Raw genomic sequence first — 24387 nt, 5'->3', positions numbered from 1 at the left:
ATTTTTTTTTAGAAAACAGTAATATTTATTAGAATACACAAATACGAAAGTAATATATAGAGTTTTAATCCTTATAACCCTACGCTACTACTACAAATGTTAGACCTTTTTGTAGTGGTACTCTAGTTATGAAATGTATTATAAGCATGTTCATGTGTTTCATTCAATTCTAATGAAACTCCTATATTGCATGCTTAATCTAAATAACAATTATTGTAGATTGACAGAACCCTTGCAGACCATGGCCACACATGAGATACAGATATAAAGATGTAAATTGAATGCTTTTATATTGCATGTGTTTCATTAAATTCTAATGAAACTCTTATATTGCGTGCTTTACATTAATCGAAAAGAAAAATCTAAATTACAATTATTGCAGATTGACAGAACCCTTGCAGACCATGATCACAGATGTGATACAGACCTCTTACATGGCTTTACCAAAAGTTTCATTTTGAGGCTCCTTCAAATTGATCCCTCAGCAAGTCGTACTTCTTAAGCTCAGACATGGAGAGGGAAGGAGACAGCTCATCTAGGACCTGAGAAGTCGGGACAAGGCGTTCAGACATAATTAGTTCCAGAAAATGGTTCTAACCAAGTTTTGTACTTTAAATTGAATGGTAAGCAACATTGATGTAGATGTAGTCAACTCATTCAAACCTTGGAAAAATGTCTGTCAAATGTCAATTGGTAACGCATAATTTCAATTGATAAGTATACTTTGATTAAAATTATTGGTCTAAGATATTGTACTGTTTGTACTACCAAATATTTCAGACGCAAAATGGAAAGATCATATTAGATAGCCAATACTTACGGTTGTTCAATGTGAGTTTTCTTGTATATTCAGATACAAAGAATCAGTCTTTCATAGGCACGGGCAATTTTATAAGTCATGATTGCTATTGGAATTATTTTTTAAAGAAGCATATGACCTATAAATGAGCATTTCCAAAAAATTTCTCAACCTAATCACCTATTTGGATATTGCTGTTCTCCATTCATGGCAGAAATGGTTAATTAGTATTAAACTAAATGATGCTAGAATACTTCCGACATTTTCCAATATGATAACATACGGTCATGACTTACCTGTCAACTGCAAGCAGAATATATATGATTTGTCTCAAAAATCACTTTATAAATAGAAAAACTGTGTCATACCTTCACAAAATCATTGTATTCAACAACAACAGAGTCTGCACGATCATCAGTGCCAGAAGAATCTGAATCTGAACTCAAAACCTACACAAAAACAAGTAAACAAGTCTAAGCACCTTGTCTAATCAATGTAGCAACCATGATTCATCACAAAAACCATTAGGTGCATAAATGTTTCCACCAGCTAATTCAGCAATAAGGTTGAAATCAAATGAGCTACCTTGCGTTTTGCAGCATGGAACCAAGCATCTGCACATAAAGCATACATGTCTGCTCCTGTGAAGTTTGGGGGACATTTCTTTGCTATTGAGTAAAGTGAAACGTCTTTATGCAATTTGAACTTTCGTGTTAGTGCTTTGAGTACCCTGGGAAAAGAGAAAATTAAGATTCAAAGAGAAGCGCATCACATCACTAAATTTTACATGATGAAAGCACGAAAGAGAAATGAGAAGAAAACCAACCGCTCCCTATAAGATGCATCAGAATTAACTCCTATGTATAGCAGCTTATCAAATCTACCAGGCCGTAAAAGTGCTGGGTCAATTAGATCAGGTCTGTTGCTTGCCCCTATTATAAACAGGTCCTAAAAGCCAGAATGATTAAACAGGGGAAACTTTTTGGGTTTAAGCAAAAGAAGAAAACTAAATACTAGTATAAATTTGAATGCAAGCCAAGTAAGAATGTAGGATAAATTACCTGTGTTGAATCATTTAGGCCATCAATCTCTGCAAGCATCTAGCACAAGGGAAAGTTTCCATGTTAAGTATTATAAATGGAATAAGAGAAAAGGAATTTGCCAAGTTCTATAGAAAAAATAATCTTCACCTGAGAAACCACTCTGTCCATAACTCCTCCAGAATCCCCAGAGGCCCCCCGAGCTGGAGCAAGAGAATCAAGTTCATCAAAGAAGATAACACATGGGCGTGCTGATCTGGCCTGAAAGGCATGTACGGTATTACAAATTGTGCACTGACGAAAAATTCTGAAATATAAGTCATAGTCAACCCCCCCCCACACAAAAAAAAAAAAAAAAAACAAAACAAAAAAGCAAGAGAAATTTTGCTTAAAACAAGAAGGATATTTTACCTTCTGGAAAATGTCTCGAACATTCTTCTCTGACTCTCCAATGTACATGTTGATCAGCTCAGGTCCTTTTACACTGAGAAAGTTTAGGGAACACTCGGTTGCAACAGCTTTTGCTAATAAAGTCTGAGGTTTGAAACACAAGAATAACAAACAGATGTTATGAAGCAGGTAATTAATAAAAAGGAAAAAAAAGTGGCAAGTTAAAAAATCATCATATAACTGAAACAACAGAACATACTTTTCCAGTTCCAGGAGGACCATAAAGAAGAACACCAGAGCGCTTACGCAACCCAGACGAAAACAAGTCCTTATGCAAGAGAGGCAACTGCATATACGACAAGTAAGAATCACTTCAATAATTCAGAACCAATAAGAAGTTAAATAGCAGTGGATTTTCAAGCCTACTTTTTTATGTTTCATAATGTTGTTGAAGAACTACTGACTTTGATTAACAATCTCTTTTTTGGGCAATGAGGTGAAGAAGGACCAACATAAAAAAAAGGTGGCAAAGAGAGTATTTGAACTCCTGGAGTTGTGGACTCGACCTAGTTAAAGTTTTAAAACTATCAATGTGCAATATAGTAATTTAAAATACATTGTAAAAAGTTTGACTCTATCAATTAATGCATGGCAAGAAACAGGATAGGACAAGCTCCAAGCTTTCAGTCAAAAACATTTGATTCATGCAGATTCAGTAAATTTGTCATTTCATTTTTGGGTTGCCGGGGGTGCAGTTTGTAATACTAAATCTAACACGCTTTTGGATCCTGATAAAAAAAAAAAAAAAAAAAAAAAAGCAGTCTTTATGGATATTATCAAACAAAGAGGCAGCAGAGATAAAACAGCCCACCTGAACAGTGTCCAAAATTGATTTCTTCACATCCTCAAGCCCACCAACATCTTCCCATTTCACATTAGGAACCTATAGCAGATAATGGAAAAGAGAAAATAAAATAAAATAAACCTACAAGCAGCAGTACATCTCTCTAAGAATGATATTTCTCACAATAAAATACTTTTGACAAAATGAAAAAAAAAAAAAAAAAAAAAATTGCAACACAAGACACCTGCTTATTATGCATGGTGACATAAGATAAGAATATGAAGTCAACTTAGCTGACCTAACTTACCTTCGGAGTGCCCAATGCTGACGCATTCCTTTTCTTTGATCGTTCCAATGCTTTGGTCATGCCTTCCTTCCCCAGGACCTGTGGTGCAACTTCATGTGAATCACTATCTAGTTCCTTGGGCTCAACCTTTTCATTCGGTACATTGCCACTGGGAATTAAGTTTGCACCAGCATCAGCAATCAAAGCACATAAATCTCTAGGCATGAACCCAGATGTCTGCCCCACAATTTCCTTTATAAAATCCTCTGAACCAGTCTGCAAGAAGCAATATTCTGACCCATCAAAGTTAAACAGTCATGATCAAAAGAACAAAAAGTATGACCAACATGTAAGATATTCCTAAAGAGAGATATAGGAACAGTTTGGGCCCTCAATGACCTCAACCAATGAAACAACAAATGCAATTAAAAAATGAAGGGATACAGTCCGTTGTTTCATAGGCTCCATAATATCACCCTAGTTAAAACTGATTCGGTTATATAATTTTTTTTTTTTTAATCCCATAACACTGTTTGAACATATCCAAAGACATTTGTAGATGGATAATTCCAGACAGTAAGACATGGACATTTCACATACAAGGAACAAGTCAACAATAATCTTTTAACAACACCTACTGAAGTATTATATGCATCATTAGTCCACAAAAGCTATTAAACATATAACATACAAAAGAAAACAATGCGTTCACTTACATTAGACAGGAGCTCAGACACACTTTGCAGTGACTGGGTAAGCATTTCTACCCTTTGTTCTTCAGTTAAAGGACCCATACTTATTTCATGGCTAAAGCAACGCCTTATGGTTGGAGGTAGACCTTCAGAGCTGTCAGCAGCCGCAACTAACAACACTCTGTGCCTTCTTACCTTTCCAACATCCTTCAGGTTCTGCATCAACACAGCATCAGAGTTAACATCTTGACAGACCTTATGAACAGTAAGTCTTGTTCTTGAGAATAAAATAAGAAAATTTCACTATGTAGACATTTCCTTTTCTCGATTTAGATTACTCTTCTTACACACACTCACAAGGAAAACCTTTGGATGCCCCCCAAAGTCGACTAAAAGTCTAAAACCATCTCCATTACATGGGCATCTTTGAACTTCTTAACTAGTCAATGGCATCTAAGAGGGCATAATATCACAATTATCTCTTGTATTTCAAACCTTTTCAAAAAAGGACATAAGATAATTTCCAAAGGGGTAGCATATTCATTCAGAAACCACACCTTGTTAAGTGAAGGTCACTGGTCTGACTCTCCCCTACCCTGGGGGCTACTCATTCACTAATCCAAAAATATAAATTCTGTAAGAAAGAAGACAGATGATTTCCTTAGGTATAAAAAAAGGTATAATGTATGAGTTTCAGCATCATAATATGAAGGAATCCAATTCCAAAATCAACATGTGTTATGAAGTATTTGTTGGGTGCTTTGAAGTACTTTAGTCTCTTAACCTCCAGCTTGTTGGTCGGGCCAAGCTAACAAGGTTCCACAGAAGTAAATTTGGAAACAAATTTTGTTGCAGTGTGGTTCTCAACATTTTAAGAGTTCTAGGCACCAAAAATCGTCAGCCCCCACCACATCTATTTTCAAAAAAAGGGATTTCTTCTTATTCCCCACCTCTCCCCTCTTTTCTTGCCATTATTTCAATTAACAAAAATCTAGCATCTAACGGAAAAGAAGAAGATGAAGAAGAAAGAAATGCAAAAAACTTAGGTTTTATCATTTAGCTTGCAATCATTCAAGAGGAACATCCTATACAAAAAAAAAAAAAACTCCATAGCAGATCAAATAGTTGCATCTTACAGAATCATCATTAGGTTCCCCTTCAGAATAAATGTCTTCATCCTCAGTGACTGGCTCTGAGAATTTCCGAATAACTGATGCTACTTCTGAAGTGATGCCTACTTGATCATTTGGTGAACCCTCATGAGAGCCTAAATTTCGGAAAACATCAAAATGGCGGAGAAGAAGAATTGTTGGCAAGTATCTGTTAAAAAAACAAAACAACAGGAGCAAAAAATGGAAACATCAATATTATTTTCTTCTTCTTTTCCCCCAATTTTGGGTCACGGAACAACAATATCAAAAACCAAACCAATGACAACAATATTGTATGGCCAGATGTAACAAAGACACCCATTACTAGATGAAATGGTAGAAGGCCTCTCGGTACAAAAAGTAAAAGGAAGGGATAACAAGTGAACCTCCCAGTTTGGCAGTCATCGATTGCTTTATGGACCCAAAGTTACTAGTACAAAATAACATAATTACTGGAAGGTCATTGAATATCACTGTAGTAGAATAATAACCATGCATTACCCCTTTCTGAATAAGGGAGCACAGTTGCAAGCAATTAACAGTAGGGCAAAAGGCATATAGTCTGGAAAAACTTGAATTTAACATATTCAGCGTGCTCAACTGCTACCTTTGAGCTGTATTGAAAGCTTGAGCTAGAGCAACAGATGCTTTTCTTTCAGAGGGTGCTATCAGATTATGACAGCTATATTCCACTACATGCAGGCCCAATCGACGAGCAACATATCTGATCACAGTCCTCTTCCCACATCCTGCAACAGGTATTGGATCAGAACCCACCAGAGCCACACATTTGTACACATGCAAACAGAATCAATGTCATTGTTTTGGTACAGATTTTCTATTATAACCAATGATAGCTCACAGGGATACCATATTCTGTAGCCAATGAAAAATTCATTAAAATAATTATTTTAAGGGAAAGTGAAGGAAAATGCAAGTAGACTGAAAATTTGTTTATGCATACAGTAAACTAAATGAAGACAACAGATTAGGTAACATAAAACAAACCTGCCAAACCATGTAGTAAAACAGAAACTCTGAATTTTGAAGAAAGTGCTGACGGGCAAAGAGGTGGTGTAAGAATGGAGGCCAAAATTTTCACTGTATCCCCCTGCAAAGGTGGAAAACCTTTTGGTCCAGCAATCAACAAATCTGGGGGAATTGCAGAAGGAACACTTCCCCCAAGCACAAGGGCAGTTTGGGTGCTATTTACTCGAAGAAATTTTTCATCTGATGGTTCCAGAGCTACAACCTGAGGACATAAATTACGTTGTCAAAAGAACCGGGCCAACTTATGACAATCCTCGAGCACCTGTATGACCATAACAGAGTACAGGGATATTTACCTTGAAGTAGATGATGTTATCACTTCTATTTTGTGACTTTTGGTTGCAAGGAATGCAAGTAATTGAATTGCAATTCCAATTTATGCAAATGCTGAAAATATCACCTCTTGCTAGATACCTATCTGCTTCAAAGTATTTCTGTAGTGCCAAGTCAATCATATCTTGACGATCTTCAGCCTCAATAGATGACCTTACTTTGAGAGTCTCAAGAGTACCACATTCTGGTATCTTCACAAAAGAAGCCCTCAAATGTGAAGCATATCTTGGCAACCGAGCCAATGATTCCAACCCTACACTGATCACAGAACCCTCAATCACTTCCCCAGATGTCTCATCATCCACTTTTGCTTGGAAATAAGATGCTAAAGTTTCTTGCCCTCCGTGGACAAGAGAATTCAAGCACGATACATGCAAGTCAAGGTTAAATGCCAAAATAGGAGACAAATAGGCAACTTCTACACCCATCTGTAGACAACCTTCTGGTGCAAAAGTAGCCGAAGGAAAAATACACATTGTATGGGAACAACCAAAAGTGGATAATTTAATCCCATGTGCAGCTTCGCGCATGCCTGGAGGGTCTAAAACAACAACCTGTGCGATTCTTTGCACATTTGTCTCGATATTCTTGACAAGCACCTTGTGTATTCAAAACAAACAAAAAAAACATATGCTAATTAACAAATTATATTGCTATAAATTCCATATTCAGAAGAACATCCAAATTAAACTAAACCAAACAAACAAGATAAAACTATTCATCAATAAAAACCTCAAAATCATATAAATTTGATAAAATTATAACTAGTCCCAAAAACTTAAGCTAATAGGGAAGAATGATTTAATCACTTAATCATAATTCTAATGAAATTATTACACAATATAATCTAAACTGATTGTGATTCAGATACAGAACCCATCAATAAAACCAAGTATCAAAATTTTCAATTATTACATTTCTTTTAGAAGTTTTTGTCGCGATAAGTGAGATTTTGAAGTGAGCTTTTTAAATTGTTTTCTTTTCCTTTATTTCTCGACAACCAAACAGAGTTTTATGCTTGAAATTGAAATATTTTTTTATTACCAGTGAGGCTGAAGTAATGGAGAGTCGTTTGAGGGCGCAGGTGGAGAGTCCAACCAAAGCGGCGTCGTCGAGAGAAGCCAAATTGGGGTGGTGACTGGAAATGGCGATTTTATCCCTTGGGAATCGGAGAATTCCGGCACGTAGCTGCAAGGTGCCGCCGGACACGTCATCTTCGACTCGGTCAGCGAGTTGCGGCGGAGGCTGCGGCGGCGGCGGCGACGACGACGATGAACTGAGTACGGAGTTGATGAGGAGCTTGGTGGAGGAGAGAACCAGAGGCTTCCTCCTCTCCACCATTGCTACACAATGCTTTTTATACCACACTCAAAACCCTAGCTTTGCTTTCCTCAAACCCACACCACCTCACAATATTGACTCTCTCTCTCTGTGTCACTGTGTATGCGTGTGTTTGTGTAAATATATACAGAGCGAGCGAGAGAGATGAATTGAGCAAATCGATGAAGCTGTCTGTCTTGGGAGTTTGTGTGTTGACGCAATAATTCTAACCGTTTTCAACGTAAGCAAATCGTTTGGGCTGGGCTTCCAAAATGAAAAGAACAAACCTTATGTGGGCTGCTGGGCTTCAACGTAAGTTTTTTTTTTTTTTTTTTTTTTGATCCAGCTTCAACGTAAGTTCAGAAGTATAAACAATAAACATTAAAGATATTATAATAATAAGTTAAATAATAGTTATTGGTGGACTTTAACCAACTAATAACTTGGTTGGTCTCCCTGGCATGAAGAACTCAAATCGACAAAAGAATAAAAACCACAGAGGTAAGGCTTATCAGACAAAGAAAACGGGATTCCAATATTTGAATTGTTTTTTTAGAGATTGATGATACGTAGGTTTGTAAATTCTATGTAATAAACTTTATTATATCTGTAATATCGCTCTTCTGAAAAACATGTCAAAAAATAAATAAATGATCACTTTATCTTCAATACGTAAACAACTATTTGATTGAGGATGATATGTCATATACAGCAGGTTACCCAAGAGACATAGTCAATGACCTCCATTCCTAAGATTGCAGAAAATCTTTTGTTTAAGTGCAAATGTAACAAGCTATATAATCTCCAGCCCCAAGGGTGGAGCCAGACATTTTGGTTTGGGAGGGGGGAGGGGGCCGAGTTACATATTCAGGAATACATACATTTATACAATTACATTTATTGATACATACATACATTTTATATAAATTTTAATGCGTATCACAAATTGTCTACTTTTCCACTAATATGTACAAAATGTTTTACAGTTATTTAATTATAATTTTTTAAATATTTTATTTTTGAAGTGTTATCAAACCCCAACATTAAATATCCTATATTTTTTTCATTCAACATTTTTAGTCTAAATCAAGGATTGACAAACAATTGGAAACTTAACAACAATAGCAAAAACAACAAAAGACTTGGTCCCAAATTGAAAAGGAAATAAAAATTATATATTTGTGTCTAAGAGAAATTTTCTTTTTAAGTATTGTCACTTATATATCCTCACCATAGTTTTTTTTTTTTTTTTTTTTTTTTTTTTCATTTAACATTTTGTAACTAAATCAAGTATTGACAAACAATTTGAAAATTAACAACAACGAAAGACTTTAGTCCCAAATAAAATAAAATAAGATAACTCTACCAAGAAATTTATTTTATTAAAAACTTACTATATGAACTCAACAACCAAAACTTACCAATTAAGAGAGGAAAAAACTTCCATAAAAAAAAGAGAGAGAAAAAACTATATATATATATATATTTGGTTACAATGCGGATAGTTCATTGTTCTTAACAATTATTTTTTAGAACCCAACGTTTAATTAGTTAATTGATACTTTTTTGCAGGGGCAGCTCTTGTTTTTTGGAGGGGCCAACTATCAATTTTAAGGTCTAGTATCTAAAAAAATTGCAAAATATATATACCTTATAAAGTTTTTTAAAATTTTTGGCTAAGTGTAGCTCCGTCCCCATAGAAAGGATATTAATGATGAGATGAACAGTTTTGAGGACAGTGTTTTATCAAGGCCAACAACAATTCAAGAACTTCTCCAAAAAAAAAAAAAAAAAAACAACAACAATTCAAGAAACAACATAATTTGTAGCAAATTAACCTTAAGATTTTCAACCAGTTCCATGATGATAAGTTGACAATGACTCCATATTCAAGCCATATCAATGTCAAAATACATGTATAACTCAATTGAAAAGGATTCTAACTTATTATTAAAAAAGGGGTGGGGGAAGAAAAGAAAAGGAGGAGAATAATTATTTTCAAATAAATTAACATCTAGGAAGTATGTTTTTGGTAACAACTGTCAGTTGACTAATATATTCTACTACAGCAACATTTCTGATGGGAGATTACCAGTACATAAAGGAGCTAAAAAGTTTTTATGGCAAAACCAAAATGAAGCAATTATATCACCAAACGCCAGATATTTCTTCTTATCCTAAACCTAGTAGATGAAGACTCAAGTAACTCTATACTAAACAGTTTTGCAACGTGCTTCTAGAACTGTATCAATGTCAAGCAAAACATATATACTACAATTGAAAGAAAAAAAATGTCAGGTAATTTCCACTAAAGTAACATCTGAGAAGTTCATATTGTAGGCTACAATAGTTAGCTGACTAATATATAAATCATTAGTAACATATCATTGTGACAATTCCTTTGTATTCCTTACTAACAAAGGAAAAAAAAACATTTGTGATAAAAAGATACTTCTTCACAAAGGGAAATCATTACTACTTTAAGCTAATGGTAAAGAAGTAAGATAAAAGAAATAAAAGAGGAAAATTGAATCTTCACTCTTCAGCAAGAATAAAACAAAGGGAAATCATGACATGCTGTATTGCTAAACTGAATCCAAGTTGTGAAACAGATAGTTGCTGTCTTCAAGTTCCCATCAAACATTAGAAAGGAAACATGCTAATACTATAATGATTAATGGGAATGAAGACCCCACACCTAACTCACCACAAACAAACATATGTATCAATCCCACATCGCTTAGCAACCAAAGAGTTTCTATCTTCATATACTGCAGCATAGCGAAATTGGACGCCGAGCTCTGTAACGTGGGCTTATGACCCAATGTGGGGGCATTAAGGTGGGTTGAAGAACTTTAAGAGTGGACAACCTAGAAGAAAAATGGTTCCTGTGGGGCTTTGTGTGGGCCCTTACTGACTCTCCACTGGAGGTAAAGAAGCTCGGAAATGGCACGTGCAATAAAAATGGGTTACGGCTGTGTGTAAGATAATACGCTCTTACACCTCGCGTAACCAGGCACTGGCTTATCAGAGCAGTGAAATGTGTCCCAGAAGGACAGACGAGCTTCTTCCTCTCCAGTGGGCCAAAGAGTCGGTACCCCTCAGGCCTATCCTGATAGGCCCACTCTCAAATTCTACTTCCATCTTTTTGGCCCAGAATTTTTTGCCTTATCATTAATATTTTTTCAGTGAGCCCAATCTCAATTATATGTTTGGTTCTCTGTTCGAGACTGCCACTTTTATTACAAATATAAATAGGAGGGGTTGTTCTATACTTGTTTTGCATAGATCTGTATCAATGTCAAGCAAAACATATATACTACAATTGGTTTATAGGCTACAATAGTTAGTTGAAAATTCTTCTTTTATTTAATATGCCATTAGAAACAGTTCTGTCCTAGACCCGCTTCCGTTAGGATGGATAGATACAAAAGAGACCAAATGACACTCCCTGGGAGTACCAATTCACAAAAGGTCACGTACATATTTACATGATACAAAAAAAAGAAAAGAAAAAGGGACAGTGGATATATTCTTCAAGTCTGTTCTCTTGCTCTTCCCCTCTTGGCAAGTCCATCCACTACTCCATCAGCCTCGTGAAAAAAAATGATATGGTCAAACGGTCCATTCTCGGCCTAGGAGGTTCTTGCAATCGTAAATAAGAGAGGATAATTCCTTTGTATTCCTAACAAAGAGTCAAATATTTGTGATGACAGATTTTACCCCTTAAATGGTCAACTTTAAGCCAATTTTTAATAAGATAAAAGAAATAAAAGTGGAAAATTACATCTTCACTCTTCAACAAGAATAAAACAAAGGAAAATTATAAAGTCAACTTATTAACGTATGGCAAATGTTAACAAGTACCGTACGATGATTGTTAAGATTGGACTGATATAGGTCCTATTTAATAAAAAAATTGGATAAAAAAAAAAAAAAACATAAAACTGGCTCAGTAGTTTATTTTAATATATTTTCTCCCTATGAAGTTGGCCTCACAACTTATAAAGCTGAAAAAATTGAAATAAAGCTACAAAACACAACCCTAATATTATAACATGCTGTTGTATTAATAAACTGAATCCAAGTTGCAAAACAGATAGTTTCTAACTTGCTATCTTCAAGTTCAATCAAATCAAACATTAGAAAGGAAGCACGCTAATAGTATAATGGGTATGTAGACCAGGGCCGGCTCTATGGTGGAGCAAAAAATGCAACCGCCTAAGGCCCCAAGTAAAAAAAAGGCCCCTAAATTTTAACCAATATGATTGTTTATAATCAATAAATAAAATAATTTTTTTTATTAGATGAAAAACAAATAAAAAAATAGAGAAAAATGCAACATCGTCTACAATATTTTTCACAACACTTTTACAACTAATGCTAAGTAGCAAGTTATTAGAGCCTATTGTTGATGGCAAAAAAATAATTATAGTGATATTTTCAAATAAAAAACAAAAAGCAGTTTAAAATCTAGGATTTGTTGTAAAAAATATTGTGAATGTTGCACTTTAAAAAAAAAAAAAGAATAATAATAAGAGTTTAATTAGCAAACTTTTACTAGTTTTCATCTAAATCTACCACTAACACCACTGTTTTACTTACCACTATCAATCTACCATATCAACAAGTATGAAAAATTTTGTCAAATTTTTTTTGTCTTAAAAATTCAAAAAAAAAAAAAAAATCTATGTAGTTCATGTTAATTAGTAGTAATTTTGCATCTAAATAAGATGATCAATTTTCGCCTTAGGCCCCCAAATGCATCAAGCCGCCCCTGATGTACCCCCACACCCCAAACAAACATATGTTTCAATGTTTCAATCCCACATCGCTTAGCAACCATAGTATTTCTTTCTTCATATGCCACATCATAATGGAAACATAAGCCGAGCTCTGTAACGTGGGCTTGTGACCCAATGTGGGGGCATTAAGGTGGCTTGAAGAGTTAAGAGAGTACTCTACTGAAGAGGAAGCGTACGCAATACATATAGGCCACGGTTAGAGATTTGGATTAGGTTACGAGTTTCTAACTCTTGGACCCGGTGCTGGCTTATCAGAGCAGTGATGTATTCGACAAACGCATTCCTCTCAGGTCCACTCTCAATTTCCACTTCCACCTTTTTGCCCATGAAAGATTAATCAGACAATCAATGCAGCCCTGCTGAAGCTGACTCTCAGGCAAACTCAGTGAGTCAATTATGTTTGGTTTTCTCTCTTCAAGACAGCTACTTTTTGTTACAAATAGGAGGAGGACCCAGTTGGGTCTTCTTAAGAAAAATGCTTTCTTTATCATCCAATCATTTACATCAGTAGGTTGTTTATCTGAATCAGAGTTTGAAAATGAACCAGAAAGAAATCATTTTACAGTGTCTTATCTCGTAAAATCATGTGGGTTGTCATCAAAATCAGCTCTATTAGCATCCAACAAGGTACACTTTCAAAACCCAGATAGGCCAGACTCAGTGCTTAGTCTTCTCAAAGAGAATGGATTCGACAATACCCAAATCACCAAAATTATTAGGAGTCGCCCAACTTTGCTTTTAGCTGATCCTGAGAATACCCTTTTGCCAAAGATTCAGTTTTTCCGTTCTATAGGGGTTTCAGGCTCTGACCTCCCTAGAATCCTCACTATAAGCCCTGACCTACTGCGAAGGAGCTTGACTAATCACCTAATTCCATGCTATGATTTCCTTAAAAGTGTGCTTCTTGAGAATGAGAAAGTCATTACAACTATGAAGCGCTCACAGCGTGCTTTTCTATGTGATGTAACCAATGTTATGGCTCCAAATGTTGCTCTTTTGAGAGAACTTGGAGCACCTCAATCTGCCATCTCTCTTTTGGTGACTCATTCTCCGAGTATGGCATTCATTACACATGCGAAGTTTGTTAAGGCCGTCCAGGAGGTTAAGGAATTGGGCTTTGATCCTTCAAAAGCATTGTTTGTGCAGGCAATCCAAGCGGTTTTGAAGTTGAAAAAACCAATGTGGGAATCTAAATTTGAGATTTTTAGGAGGTGGGGTTGGTCTGAAGCGGACACTCTCTTAGCATTTAAAAAGCATCCAATTTGTATGCTTTTATCAGAGGAGAAGATCACAAAAGCAATGGAATTCCTTGTGAGCAAATTGGGTTTCTCATCAAAAAGTATTGCTAAAAATCCTGTGGTTCTGAATTTAAGCTTGGAGAAGAGGATTATCCCTAGGTGTTCAGTTGTTCAAATTTTGTTAGCCAAGGATTTGGTCAAGAATGACTTAAGCTTAGCAACTTTCTTACTACCTACTGAGAAGTATTTTTTGGAGAAGTTTGTGATCAGATTTCAGGATAATGTTCCTCAATTGTTGAGTGTGTATCAAAATAAGATGGAGCTTCTGGATGTAGAAATTCAATCTGAGAAGGTCGGTGAGACTGAACTGTTGTAACATTTTGAATTCAATATAATGTTATTCTTGACTTTCATTATCACAGTTGCTAATTTTTGCATTCTAGATATATATTAGATATGAGATTGCATTATCTTGTACTGTTTGCACATGTGTATATAATTTCCAAGACAACAGTCTCAACTATAAAACCATGACATAGATTGATGGTTTTTCAAACAGAGTAAATCACACTCATTAGGACTTGAGAATTGGGAGTTTACCTATTGGACGACATGAGTAACTTTGATGGCTTTAGTTTAGTTTGCTACTCTATTAAGTGCTTAATGTGTTTTGTGCTATGTTCTGGGTAACACAAGCAAGGCCCTATTTACACACCTAGCAATGTCATTGAATTGCCCTACATTAGGTCTATTACATTATTTCAAACAAATGGAGTCTTTTGACAACTTCCAGCATTTTTGTTGGTACTTTGTTTGATTGGTGTCGTGCTAGGGGACTTACGAATAGAGATTCCATTCCAATGTTTATTGAGTCTCTATCTTTTTGTACATAACCTTTTGTATTTTCTGTAGTTCTTTAGGCTATTTCATGTCATTTTGCATGAAGTAGTCTTTTTTCAATAAAATTTTTATTACCTATAAATAAAATGAAGTAGTCTCTTTAGGCAGATTTTGCTAAAAGTTAAAATAGGGCATATATGGTGCTCAAGGTTCCTGCTTGTGCAGGCTCTAGGAAAGGTGATACCCACGAGACATGGCTTAAGTGGAGAGCAGTTGCCATTACAACAAAGTCTGACTGCAGGATCGAGCTAAAAGTAGTGCTCTCAAATTGAGTACTTATGCATATGGGTTGTGTTTGCTCCTTTATTATTAGATATGCAAATTTACCATACGTGATACAGAATTCAGTTATGACAATTCACTGCATTTTTTTAATAAAAATTTCATTCTGCTCTTATGCTCGTTGATTTGTAATTTCAACCTTTATGGCTAGATTTGTGTGGATGTTTAATGCTTCAAGTTTTCTAGTGTAATCACGGACTCATCTGTGATAGGTCTACTTTGTTAGCATTTCCAGAACTAGATTTCTCCATTTTTCTCCCCCAAAAAAAAAAAAAAAAAAAAAAAAAAACAGGGAGAGAGATGGGAGAGAAGAGAGAGAATGAGTTGATAGGATAGTTTATATTATTTTAAGGAGTTGTATGTAAAAATAAAAACTGGGATGTTGCGTGAGTTGTAAAATGGGTTGGTAAAATGGATAAAGTGGTGTTTGAGGATGTAAAATAGGGTTTTTTTTTTTTTGCACCCCCGGATGCTAGTGCTCTTAGGGATTTGTAGAAGTTACGAGTTACTTACCCCTGACCCAGTGGTGCTGTCTTATCAGAGCAGTGGCGTATTGGACACGAGTTAGTACCTACTGAGAAGCGTTTTCTGGAGAAGTTTGTGATCAGATTTCAGGATGATGTTCCTCAATTGTTGAGTGTGTATCAAAATAAGATGGATCTTCTGGATGTGCAATTTCAATCTGAGGAGGTAGGTGAGACTGAACTGTTGTAACCTTTTGACTTCAATATATAATGTGTTATTCTTGACTTTCATTGTCATAGTTGCTAATTTTTGCATTATAGCTTCTTTTTTTGGGATAAGTAACATTTTAGAATTATCAGATATGGGATTGCATTATCTTGTACCCTTTTTACATGTGTATGTAATTTCCAAGACGGCAATCTCAAATATAAAACCTTGACTTATATTGATGATTTTTCAAAAGAGTCATTAAATTATATTATACTCATTAAGACCCAAGAATTGGGAGTCTACCTTGTAGACTCACATGAGTAACTTTGATGGCTTTAGTTTATTTTGCAACTCTTTTGAGTGCTTCATGTATTCTGTGCTTTGTTCTGGGCACCACATGCACTATTCACCTAGCAATGTCCTTCATTAGGTCTAGTACAATATTTCAAACAAATGCATCTTTTGACAATTTTGAGTTCTCCTACAAGTCACTCTAATGCAGATAGAGCTAAAAGTAAAAATAGGGCATGTATATTGCTTGATGTTCCTGCTTGTGGAGGCTTTAGGAAAGGTGATACCCGCGACAAATGGCTTAAGGTTAGAGCAGTTGCCATCACAACAAATTCTGACCTCAGGATAGAGCTAAAAGTAGTGTTTTTTTTTTTTTTTTTTTTTGGGGGGGGGGGGGGGAGAGAAACTATGCATATGGGTTGTGTGCTCCTTTATCATTAAATATGCACTTTACCAAATGTGACACAGAATTCAATTGTGATAATTAACTGTTTTTGTCTGCATTTTTAAGTTAGTTGATTTGCATTTTCAACCTTTATGGCTATGATCTGTGTGGATGTTTAATGGAAATTTCTATCCAGAGTGGTTTTGGCAAGAAACTGAGAAGGGCGATTATTTAATGACAACTTTGATTAAGTTCATCAGTAAATCATATGAGAAGAAATATAGTGTGTATTATAAGGTCAAACTTGACTTAACTTGAATTATGATTTCTCTTTGCTTTGTTCTTGCCAAAGATCTTGTGACCTATGCTTTCGGAATCTTCCTCTACTTTCCTTGCTCTTTTAATAATAATAAAATATTATCACTTTTAAGTTTGTTCCTTGGGATGATCTCCCATCATAAATGTTCTGCGTTTTTCATAGTAATTCCAACAAAGGAGTTGTTGGATGTGTAGCTGCTAGAGAATATATGTGTCAACTGACAATTGTTGCCTAAAACATACTTCTTGGATGTTGATTTAATGGAAATTATCTTTTTTTCTTCTTCTCTTCCGTTTCAATTGAGGACTGAGGTATATATGTATTTTGACATTGATAGAGTTTGAATGTGGAGGAGGAGTTGTCTTCAAGGAACCGGTTGAAAATCTTGGGGTAAATTTACCGTAAATTCTGTTGTTTCTTGAACTGCTTGCCTTAATAAACCATAGTCCTCAACATTGTTCATCTCACCATTGATATGGTGCGTTAGGTATGCATTTGAATAATAAAGATTTTCTGCAGTTTTAGGAATGAAAGTCATTGACTGTGTCTATTGAGTAATCTGCTATAGTAATCACATAGTTGTGGAACTATATAAGATGAATTGATTAGTCCTTAATCACATAGTTGTGGAACTATTTAAGATGAATTAATCAGTCTTTTCTTTTGTGACAAATGTTTTTCTAGATGCTGTGATTAACATTTCTTCCCATTTCTCATCTGTTGAATGGTGCATTGGATATGAACTTTTCTTTTTCCTCTTTGAAAGAGAATTACTTGGGACAGGCTGTCTATTGCCACAAAAATGACATATTAAAATCCACGCTGTAGACACTCCTTAAGTTCTCACCATTCAATCTATATGTATATTGTCTCATCAACCATTAAGGGTTTATTATTATTAGATGTCCCTCCTTTCCACTGTTGATATTCCAGTTTAATTCCAATATTATATTATAATGAAATTGCTTATTGCACTCTTTATTAATATGAAAGTGTTTGCCAAAGGCCTTGTAGCTAAATTGACACCTCCCCATATATAAAGTGTTTGGGGGTTTAGGGGGGAAAGGGTTCAAGTTACGGGGTTAGCAGCATGTTGTAATTATCTCTAAAAATATATATATATATATATATATATATATGAAAGTGTTTATATATATATATGAGGAAAACAAACTTAAAAAAAAATATATATATATATATATATAAATAAAAATTGCAGACTATAAATAATGTAATCTATTCACAAGTTAACATGTATTTAAGTTGTGTTCTAAAAAATTTAAAAAACAAAAAAAAAAAAAAGACGTGTACAACTGTACATATTAAAATAATAAACAATCAATCACTCATAATTTATGATATCAAAATCATAACAAATAGTATGACACATTAAAAAAGAGGTTTAGATCTAGTGTCTTAACATGTATTTAAGTTGTGTTGTCCAAAAAAAAAATTATAAAAAAATGACGTGTATATATAAAAATAATAGACAATTAATCACACATAATTTATCATATCAGAATCTTAATAAAAGATGTGACACATTAAAAAATTCATTTAAAAAAAAAAGAAGTTTAGGTCCAGTGCGTCATAAGCACTAAACCGAATGGGGTATTGCCACGTAGTAATTCCTGGACACATAACAGCATCCAATTGGCTCCACTGCACATGACAATGGACCCAAGCCACAAAACCACTCATTTGCATGCCAATTGGACGGCTACAATCCCTGACCACTGAAGAACCACGGACCAGGCAATTGAATTCTCTCCATTTCAACGCATATTTTTTGTGCATGCCACGTGGTTGGCTGCTTTTTGATAATCCGATCCAGCTGGTTATAAAACCGAAAGCAGTGCGTTATTACATGCCTATCTCAACTATCAACTCACTTTCTTTATTACTCACTTTGCTGACAAAGAAGGAAAAACTTACCTTACCTCAAATTCTGAACGACCAAACTTCAAAAGCACACTGCTACCTTATCCAAAAAAAAAAAGCACACTGCTGCACACACGCATACACATCAACACTACGCGGAATCCTAAGTTTTAAGGTAAGGTATGTGGGTCAGCGATAACTTTGTTGGAAATTGGAAGTTGGAACCATACATATATAGCCCCAAACGGCTACTATAACTGTTTGTAAAGTAAAAATATTACTACAACTTTCTGGAAATCGGTGCTTCGATCATTGCATCCATAATAATATGGCACTGATTTTGATAATGGAAGAAAGAGAACGACCTCAAGTACTATGAGAAAGTCTAGAATACCCCCCCCCCCCCCCCCCCCCACTATTCCATTTATGTTCAAGAAAAGCTTTTTGGTTAATTAAAGAGTTTTTTACTTGAGATGGTTGGGGGTTTCTTTATACAATTATACTCCTTCTAAAAAAATAATTAAATAAATGATTTGATCAAATAATGAGGAGAGAAGGACAAGTTGACAGCTCCAATGGAAAAAATAAAACCTCTTTGGTCGGGTAATTATACAGAAACATAAGATTAAATTACTGAGAACAATTGTCTAATCAAATTAAATAATGTGTTTGGATCTATTATGCGTACGCATACACCTACTAGACTCTAAATCAGAAGGGTTGTACCTACAGACTTACTCTCTTCCCACAACTTTCAGCTCTCAACTCTCTCTCTCTGTTTCTCTCTTGCTTTTGCTCTCGATCTCTGTTTCTTTATGCCCTTTGGTTAAGCTAAACTATCAGCCAAAAAGTTTCTATTTTGGATCAGAGAGAGAACCTGTTGTTTTTATTAGAATTACCTCTGTTTTATGCATGGCAGCTGTAATTGTCTGATGTTTATTTCAAATCAGCCTATGTGCAAAGCTTTCAAATACCAAGTTTTGTTCTTTCAGTATTTCGTTTCTGGTTTCTAACTTCTGAGGCTTTTCTGGGCTTTGTTTATTAATGCTCTCTGCTTTTCAAGTATAAATGAATTTCTTTTGTTTGCGTGTTCACTCTGTCTACTCTGTTTTCCCTTCTTTTATTCTACTTTATTGAACCTATATATATTCAGCTATATATTGTTTCCTTATTTTTTGGTGATTATTCCCTTGTTTCACTGAAAACTTTCTTGAGTCCTAAGAAATATAGCCTTCCTAATATAGAGGCAGTGTTTAAGTTTAACCTGACTTTGCTGAGTAAAACCGACTTTGGTTTGGTTTCAATCCCATGTGTTAAAGCCAGCTGTTTTCTATAAATTCTATCTCAAATCATAAACGCCATATAGTTTTTTACGACTATATTAGTAAAGGGATTATGGGGTTGTTGAAAGTTGTGGACTTTGCTGGTCTTTTAGTTGCCATGTTGTTGTTATTTACTGTGCTTTTGATGGGTTCAGTGAGTGGAATTGGTGTTAACTGGGGGACACAGGCAACGCACCCTTTGCCGCCTGCAATTGTGGTGAAGATGCTAAGGGACAATGGGATTCAACAGGTTAAGCTTTTCGATGCTGATTCCACAACTTTGAATGCACTGAAAAATTCAGGGATTCAAGTCATGGTGGGTATTCCTAATGACATGCTTTATACTTTGGCTAATAGTGTTCAAGCAGCTGAGAAATGGGTTGCTAAGAATGTGTCAGCACATATCTCTTCCAATGGTGTAGACATCAGGTAAATCCTCTCTCTCTTCATCTTTTTGCCATTACTATGCTTTTCTATGCAAGTATTTATTCAAGTGATACCTTGCAATCATGTTAACTCTTACGATAGATGTTCAATTAGTTAACTTATTCACTTAAATTGTATCCGTGTATGCACTTGACAAAGTTGTTATTCTTACGGTTTTATTAGTTAGGGAAAAACTTAGATATAGTTCCTTTGACATTGTATCGTAGGTTCTCCAATTAAATTTAACCGCATGTTTGTATTGATTAATGCAGCGAAAACGGTATTTTCTTTTCAAGGACAATTAAATGCAACCTTGTGGAATTGGGAGTGAATTACATTGAGCATAACTGTGTGTGACAGCTGCAAGACAATGAATCTTATCACCATTTTTAATAGTATTTGCATAATTTTTCTACTTATTGGGGTGACAAAATGTTTGGAAGTGGTTTTAAAGAATCAGCACCACACAACAAGTTCATTAAAAATTTCAGAATTCCTATTGTAGAAGAAATTGTGATTGATTTACAAAAAATATATCACAAATTTAACAAGAGCTGCTTGCTGTGGTCAGATTGCAACACTTGTGTCTGTAAACACAGGGATAAAAACTTCAATGGGATAAAGACTTCATTCTGTATAGGTCTACTTGTGTCCTAGTTTTCCTGAAACCAAACAAACATTTGAGATTGACTTGCACACTTCACCACAGACATTTATAAACAATAATAAACTTATAGAATGAAGCACATAGTTCTCAAGATCTACTGGGTCTTACAACTACTAGTAAATCCTTATACTCTTTAAGGTTCCCACTAGGTAGAGTTTATTCAGCCTCATTTTATAATGCTTGTAAATTATCCTGCATAGCAAGTTATATAACATTTTCATGTTTAATAATGCGTAATACAGGTGCACTGAATGTTTCCTATCAAAACAAAACTAGGTATATTTTACAAAGGTACTACCTTTCTAAATAAATAAAATAACTTGTACAAAGTTTCTTTTTATTTGCATGTGCCAGTAGCCTAGTGTGATTATTTAATCTAAATTAGTTTCTCTTTAACTCCCATGTCTCCCATTTGCTAGTTATTTATTTTATAGCTTTGACCTTGAATATGACATACAATCATCTATAGGTATTGGCATCAAATCAAATGGAGTGCCACTTTTTGTTTAAAAAATATTTATGTATCTTTATTTTGCATCTCAACAGCCTGACACTACTGGAGTCTTCTTGTGGCTCCATTTTAAGAGACCTTAATAAAAATGACCTAAATAAGCTAATACTATTTGCAATTACCCCCTCTCCTTATCTTACTTATCCTCCCCCACTTATATCTCTGAACATCTTTTGATGGCTAAACATTGGTTACAATCCTGGAGGATATTTGAAATATTTCTCGAACAGCGTGCTATTCCTATAGTGCAATCTATCCAACCTTGGATTTCCTGCAATCTGAAGATATTTTATCTCCTTTTAATCGCTATATTGAGCCTGTCCCTTCAGAGCCTATATTCTTTTTGCTTTCAAGTTGCTTGGTGTTGCATTGGGAAAGTATCTGTACAATATTTCAGTTAATTGCTGCCTTCATATTGTTTTGCTTTCTCAATCAGTGAACAAACAACATTGTGACAAGGATAACCCAACATTGTTCTTACACAGACATGAATAAAGAGCTATATAATTTATTTTGTAATGATTTGTATTGCCAGTTTTGGTATATATTCAAACCAACTCGTATTTGCTACTTAGCTATTTAAATTATTCTGTAATGATGAGATTTCCACTGCTTGATTATAACCTGGTTTCCGTGATATAAGATATCATAAAGCAAATGCTCTCCTTTTCCAATCAATAGTAAGAATATATACCTGAGTTTACATCACATCACAATGTTCTGCAACTTTAGTATTCCTTTTGCCTAATGTAGTAGATAAAATAAAGCCCAGATAGATATTTTTATGCTCTGCAGTTTTTTAGAAAATAAAATTTTGGATAAAAGCATTTGTTTTAAGAATAGGATTTGCAGACATACATTCCTATATATCATTTACCAAACTGTAAAAGATCAAGAAAGGTTGAAGGCAAACTATTTCTGGTCATTTTTGGTTCTTATATGAGCTTGTCTAGTTTCTTTGAATATTCAGTTTATGTTTGTCTGTTAAATTTACCTTTTCAATTTCATACATTCTCTGCAAGGTATGTTGCAGTTGGGAATGAACCATTCTTGACAACGTATAACGGAAGCTTTGAAGCGATTACTCTCCCCGCTCTTCAAAATATCCAGTCAGCACTTACAAAAGCCGGTTTGAGCAGTCAGGTTAAAGTCACTGTCCCCCTAAATGCTGATGTATACGAGAGTCCAAATACTTTGCCTTCTTCTGGTAACTTCCGTGCAAACATCCAGGCCCTCATGGTGCAAATTGTTCAGTTCTTGAATGCTAATGGAGCTCCTTTTACTGTCAACATCTACCCCTTTATCAGCCTTTATGATGACCCCAGTTTCCCCCCTGACTACGCCTTCTTTAATGGCTATTCATCTCCCATAAATGATAATGGAAGAATCTATCAGGACATGTTTAGCGCAAACTATGATACCCTTGTATGGGCCTTACAGACTAATGGCTATGGAAACATGTCCATAATTGTTGGAGAAATTGGGTGGCCTACTGATGGAGATATAAATGCAAACTTACAGAATGCTCAGAGGTTCAGCCAAGGTTTCATGTCTCGCTATCTGGCAGGGCAGGGGACCCCAATGAGATCTGGTCCCTTGGATGCTTACTTATTCAGCCTTATAGATGAAGATGCCAAAAGTATTCAGCCAGGTAATTTTGAACGGCATTGGGGGATGTTTTACATTGATGGAACACCCAAATACCAGCTAAGCATTACAGCAAACTCGAACGGTTTGGTAGCAGCAAGTAATGTACCATATCTGGCTCAACAATGGTGTGTTATGTCACCCTCAGCTAGTCTTGATGATCCACAAGTCGGACCAACTGTCAGCTATGCTTGTGCAAATGCTGATTGCACTAGTCTTGGATATGGGACTTCATGTGGAAGTTTGGATGCTAGGGGGAATATCTCCTATGCATTTAACAGTTACTATCAGATACAAAATCAGCTTGCAAGTGCTTGTCAGTTCTCAAACCTTTCAGTTGTCACAACTACAGACCCATCAACTGGAGATTGCAAATTTAGGATCATGATCAATGTGCCTACAGCACTGCAGAGTACTAGTAGTAGTGTTGGATCACTTAAACAACCTGTTGGTTTATTGCTGTTTTTATCTTTGTTAATCCTTTCAATTCTGTGATTTTGCTGCTAAGGTACATTACTTGCTTCATATTTTTGCTTGTATATGTAGACAATATATCAAATATTAAACTTTCATAACTTAATGGTTAGGGAGGTGGATTTTCACATACAGAGACACAAAACTGCTTTTGATAATTGTCAACCAGATTGGATACATGTGAGCTATGTGATATATATCTGTCTCTCTATGTGTGTGCGCGCACATGTGTGCATGCGCGTGTGCGTGTGCATGTGCGTGCGTGCAGGATAGACGGTTTTCCGACCCTTTTCAAGCAAGGCAATTACTTTTGTAAGAACCAAGTACAAGAACTCTGGGCCTTAGATCCCTTGGGCTCACAATTTATTTGTAGTGGGTTTAAGGATTTCCTACAATGGGTCGTTCTCGGCAGAGAGACTCAAAGCAACGCTCAGTTGAAAATGCTCTCTCCTTCACTACTTTTCTCTCAATTTTTCTGAACCCCTTCTTCTCCCAACTTTCCTCTATTTATAGCCAAGGTTAGTGGGGAGACCATGATTATGTTCATCGTTAGTGCTATTGAAGGTCCAGTATTATCTGGTTAAAGTGGCTGTTTTAGGTGAGAGGGCGGTGCAGCATTTATGATCTTGGAACTTGGCTCCATTTTCACCGATTGTGTT

At 35.4% G+C, this 24387-nt stretch overlaps 3 protein-coding genes across 9 annotated transcripts; 2 read left to right on the top strand and 1 right to left on the bottom strand.

Moving 5' to 3' along the window:
- Positions 1-265: 265 nt before the first annotated feature.
- On the bottom strand, positions 266-8121 carry LOC126709284 (peroxisome biogenesis protein 6). Of its 2 annotated transcripts, XM_050409462.1 has the most exons (16): positions 7630-8120; positions 6549-7184; positions 6211-6454; positions 5810-5951; positions 5188-5371; positions 4076-4267; positions 3381-3635; positions 3101-3172; positions 2489-2575; positions 2251-2373; positions 1990-2100; positions 1861-1899; positions 1626-1747; positions 1385-1529; positions 1168-1248; positions 266-542 (listed from the first exon to the last, which is right to left on the bottom strand). In XM_050409462.1, the coding sequence occupies exons 1-16, from the start codon at positions 7924-7926 to the stop codon at positions 453-455; spliced, it is 2820 nt and encodes a 939-aa protein (XP_050265419.1). In that variant the 5' UTR covers positions 7927-8120; the 3' UTR covers positions 266-452. The 2 variants fall into 2 exon arrangements, 1 of the variants encoding a protein (XP_050265419.1); XR_007649359.1 differs by lacking the exons at positions 266-542; positions 1168-1248 and having other exon boundaries at positions 1626-1731; positions 7630-8121.
- Positions 8122-12746: 4625 nt separating this feature from the next.
- LOC126709288 (uncharacterized) lies at positions 12747-17805 on the top strand. Of its 6 annotated transcripts, XR_007649360.1 has the most exons (4): positions 12748-14300; positions 14998-15102; positions 15672-15820; positions 17138-17805. XR_007649360.1 is itself a non-coding variant. In XM_050409468.1 (3 exons), the coding sequence occupies exons 1-3, from the start codon at positions 13107-13109 to the stop codon at positions 17192-17194; spliced, it is 1395 nt and encodes a 464-aa protein (XP_050265425.1). In that variant the 5' UTR covers positions 12747-13106; the 3' UTR covers positions 17195-17803. The 6 variants fall into 6 exon arrangements, 5 of the variants coding, with proteins under 5 accessions (XP_050265425.1, XP_050265426.1, XP_050265428.1 ...); XM_050409468.1 differs by lacking the exon at positions 14998-15102 and having other exon boundaries at positions 12747-14300; positions 15677-15820; positions 17138-17803; XM_050409469.1 differs by lacking the exon at positions 17138-17805 and having other exon boundaries at positions 15672-15885.
- Positions 17806-19334: 1529 nt separating this feature from the next.
- LOC126709287 (glucan endo-1,3-beta-glucosidase 5) lies at positions 19335-23858 on the top strand. Its single transcript, XM_050409467.1, has 2 exons — positions 19335-20432; positions 22630-23858. Exons 1-2 carry the CDS (start codon positions 20077-20079, stop codon positions 23747-23749), a joined length of 1476 nt encoding a protein of 491 aa, XP_050265424.1. The 5' UTR covers positions 19335-20076; the 3' UTR covers positions 23750-23858.
- Positions 23859-24387: the final 529 nt, after the last annotated feature.

The sequence above is a fragment of the Quercus robur genome, chromosome 12 (genome assembly GCF_932294415.1).
Source record: "Quercus robur chromosome 12, dhQueRobu3.1, whole genome shotgun sequence".
NCBI classification, from domain to species: domain Eukaryota; kingdom Viridiplantae; phylum Streptophyta; class Magnoliopsida; order Fagales; family Fagaceae; genus Quercus; species Quercus robur.
Note: the sequence above shows the minus strand (reverse complement) of the source record. Positions and strands in the feature narration are given on the sequence as shown.

Excerpts from the sequence above, each read along its gene's own strand:
- LOC126709284 (XM_050409462.1), bottom strand. The coding sequence starts at position 7,926 with ATGGTGGAGAGGAGGAAGCCTCTGGTTCTCTCCTCCACCAAGCTCCTC. Across the intron at positions 5,952-6,210 it reads TTTACTACATGGTTTGGCAG|GATGTGGGAAGAGGACTGTG; the intron begins GTTTGTTTTATG and ends TACCTGTTGCAG. Across the intron at positions 1,530-1,625 it reads GATGCATCTTATAGGGAGCG|GGTACTCAAAGCACTAACAC; the intron begins GTTGGTTTTCTT and ends CTCTTTTCCCAG.
- LOC126709288 (XM_050409468.1), top strand. The coding sequence starts at position 13,107 with ATGTTTGGTTTTCTCTCTTCAAGACAGCTACTTTTTGTTACAAATAGG. Across the intron at positions 14,301-15,676 it reads TAGAAATTCAATCTGAGAAG|TGGCGTATTGGACACGAGTT; the intron begins GTCGGTGAGACT and ends TTATCAGAGCAG. Across the intron at positions 15,821-17,137 it reads TGCAATTTCAATCTGAGGAG|AGTTTGAATGTGGAGGAGGA; the intron begins GTAGGTGAGACT and ends TGACATTGATAG.
- LOC126709287 (XM_050409467.1), top strand. The coding sequence starts at position 20,077 with ATGGGGTTGTTGAAAGTTGTGGACTTTGCTGGTCTTTTAGTTGCCATG. Across the intron at positions 20,433-22,629 it reads TCCAATGGTGTAGACATCAG|GTATGTTGCAGTTGGGAATG; the intron begins GTAAATCCTCTC and ends ATTCTCTGCAAG.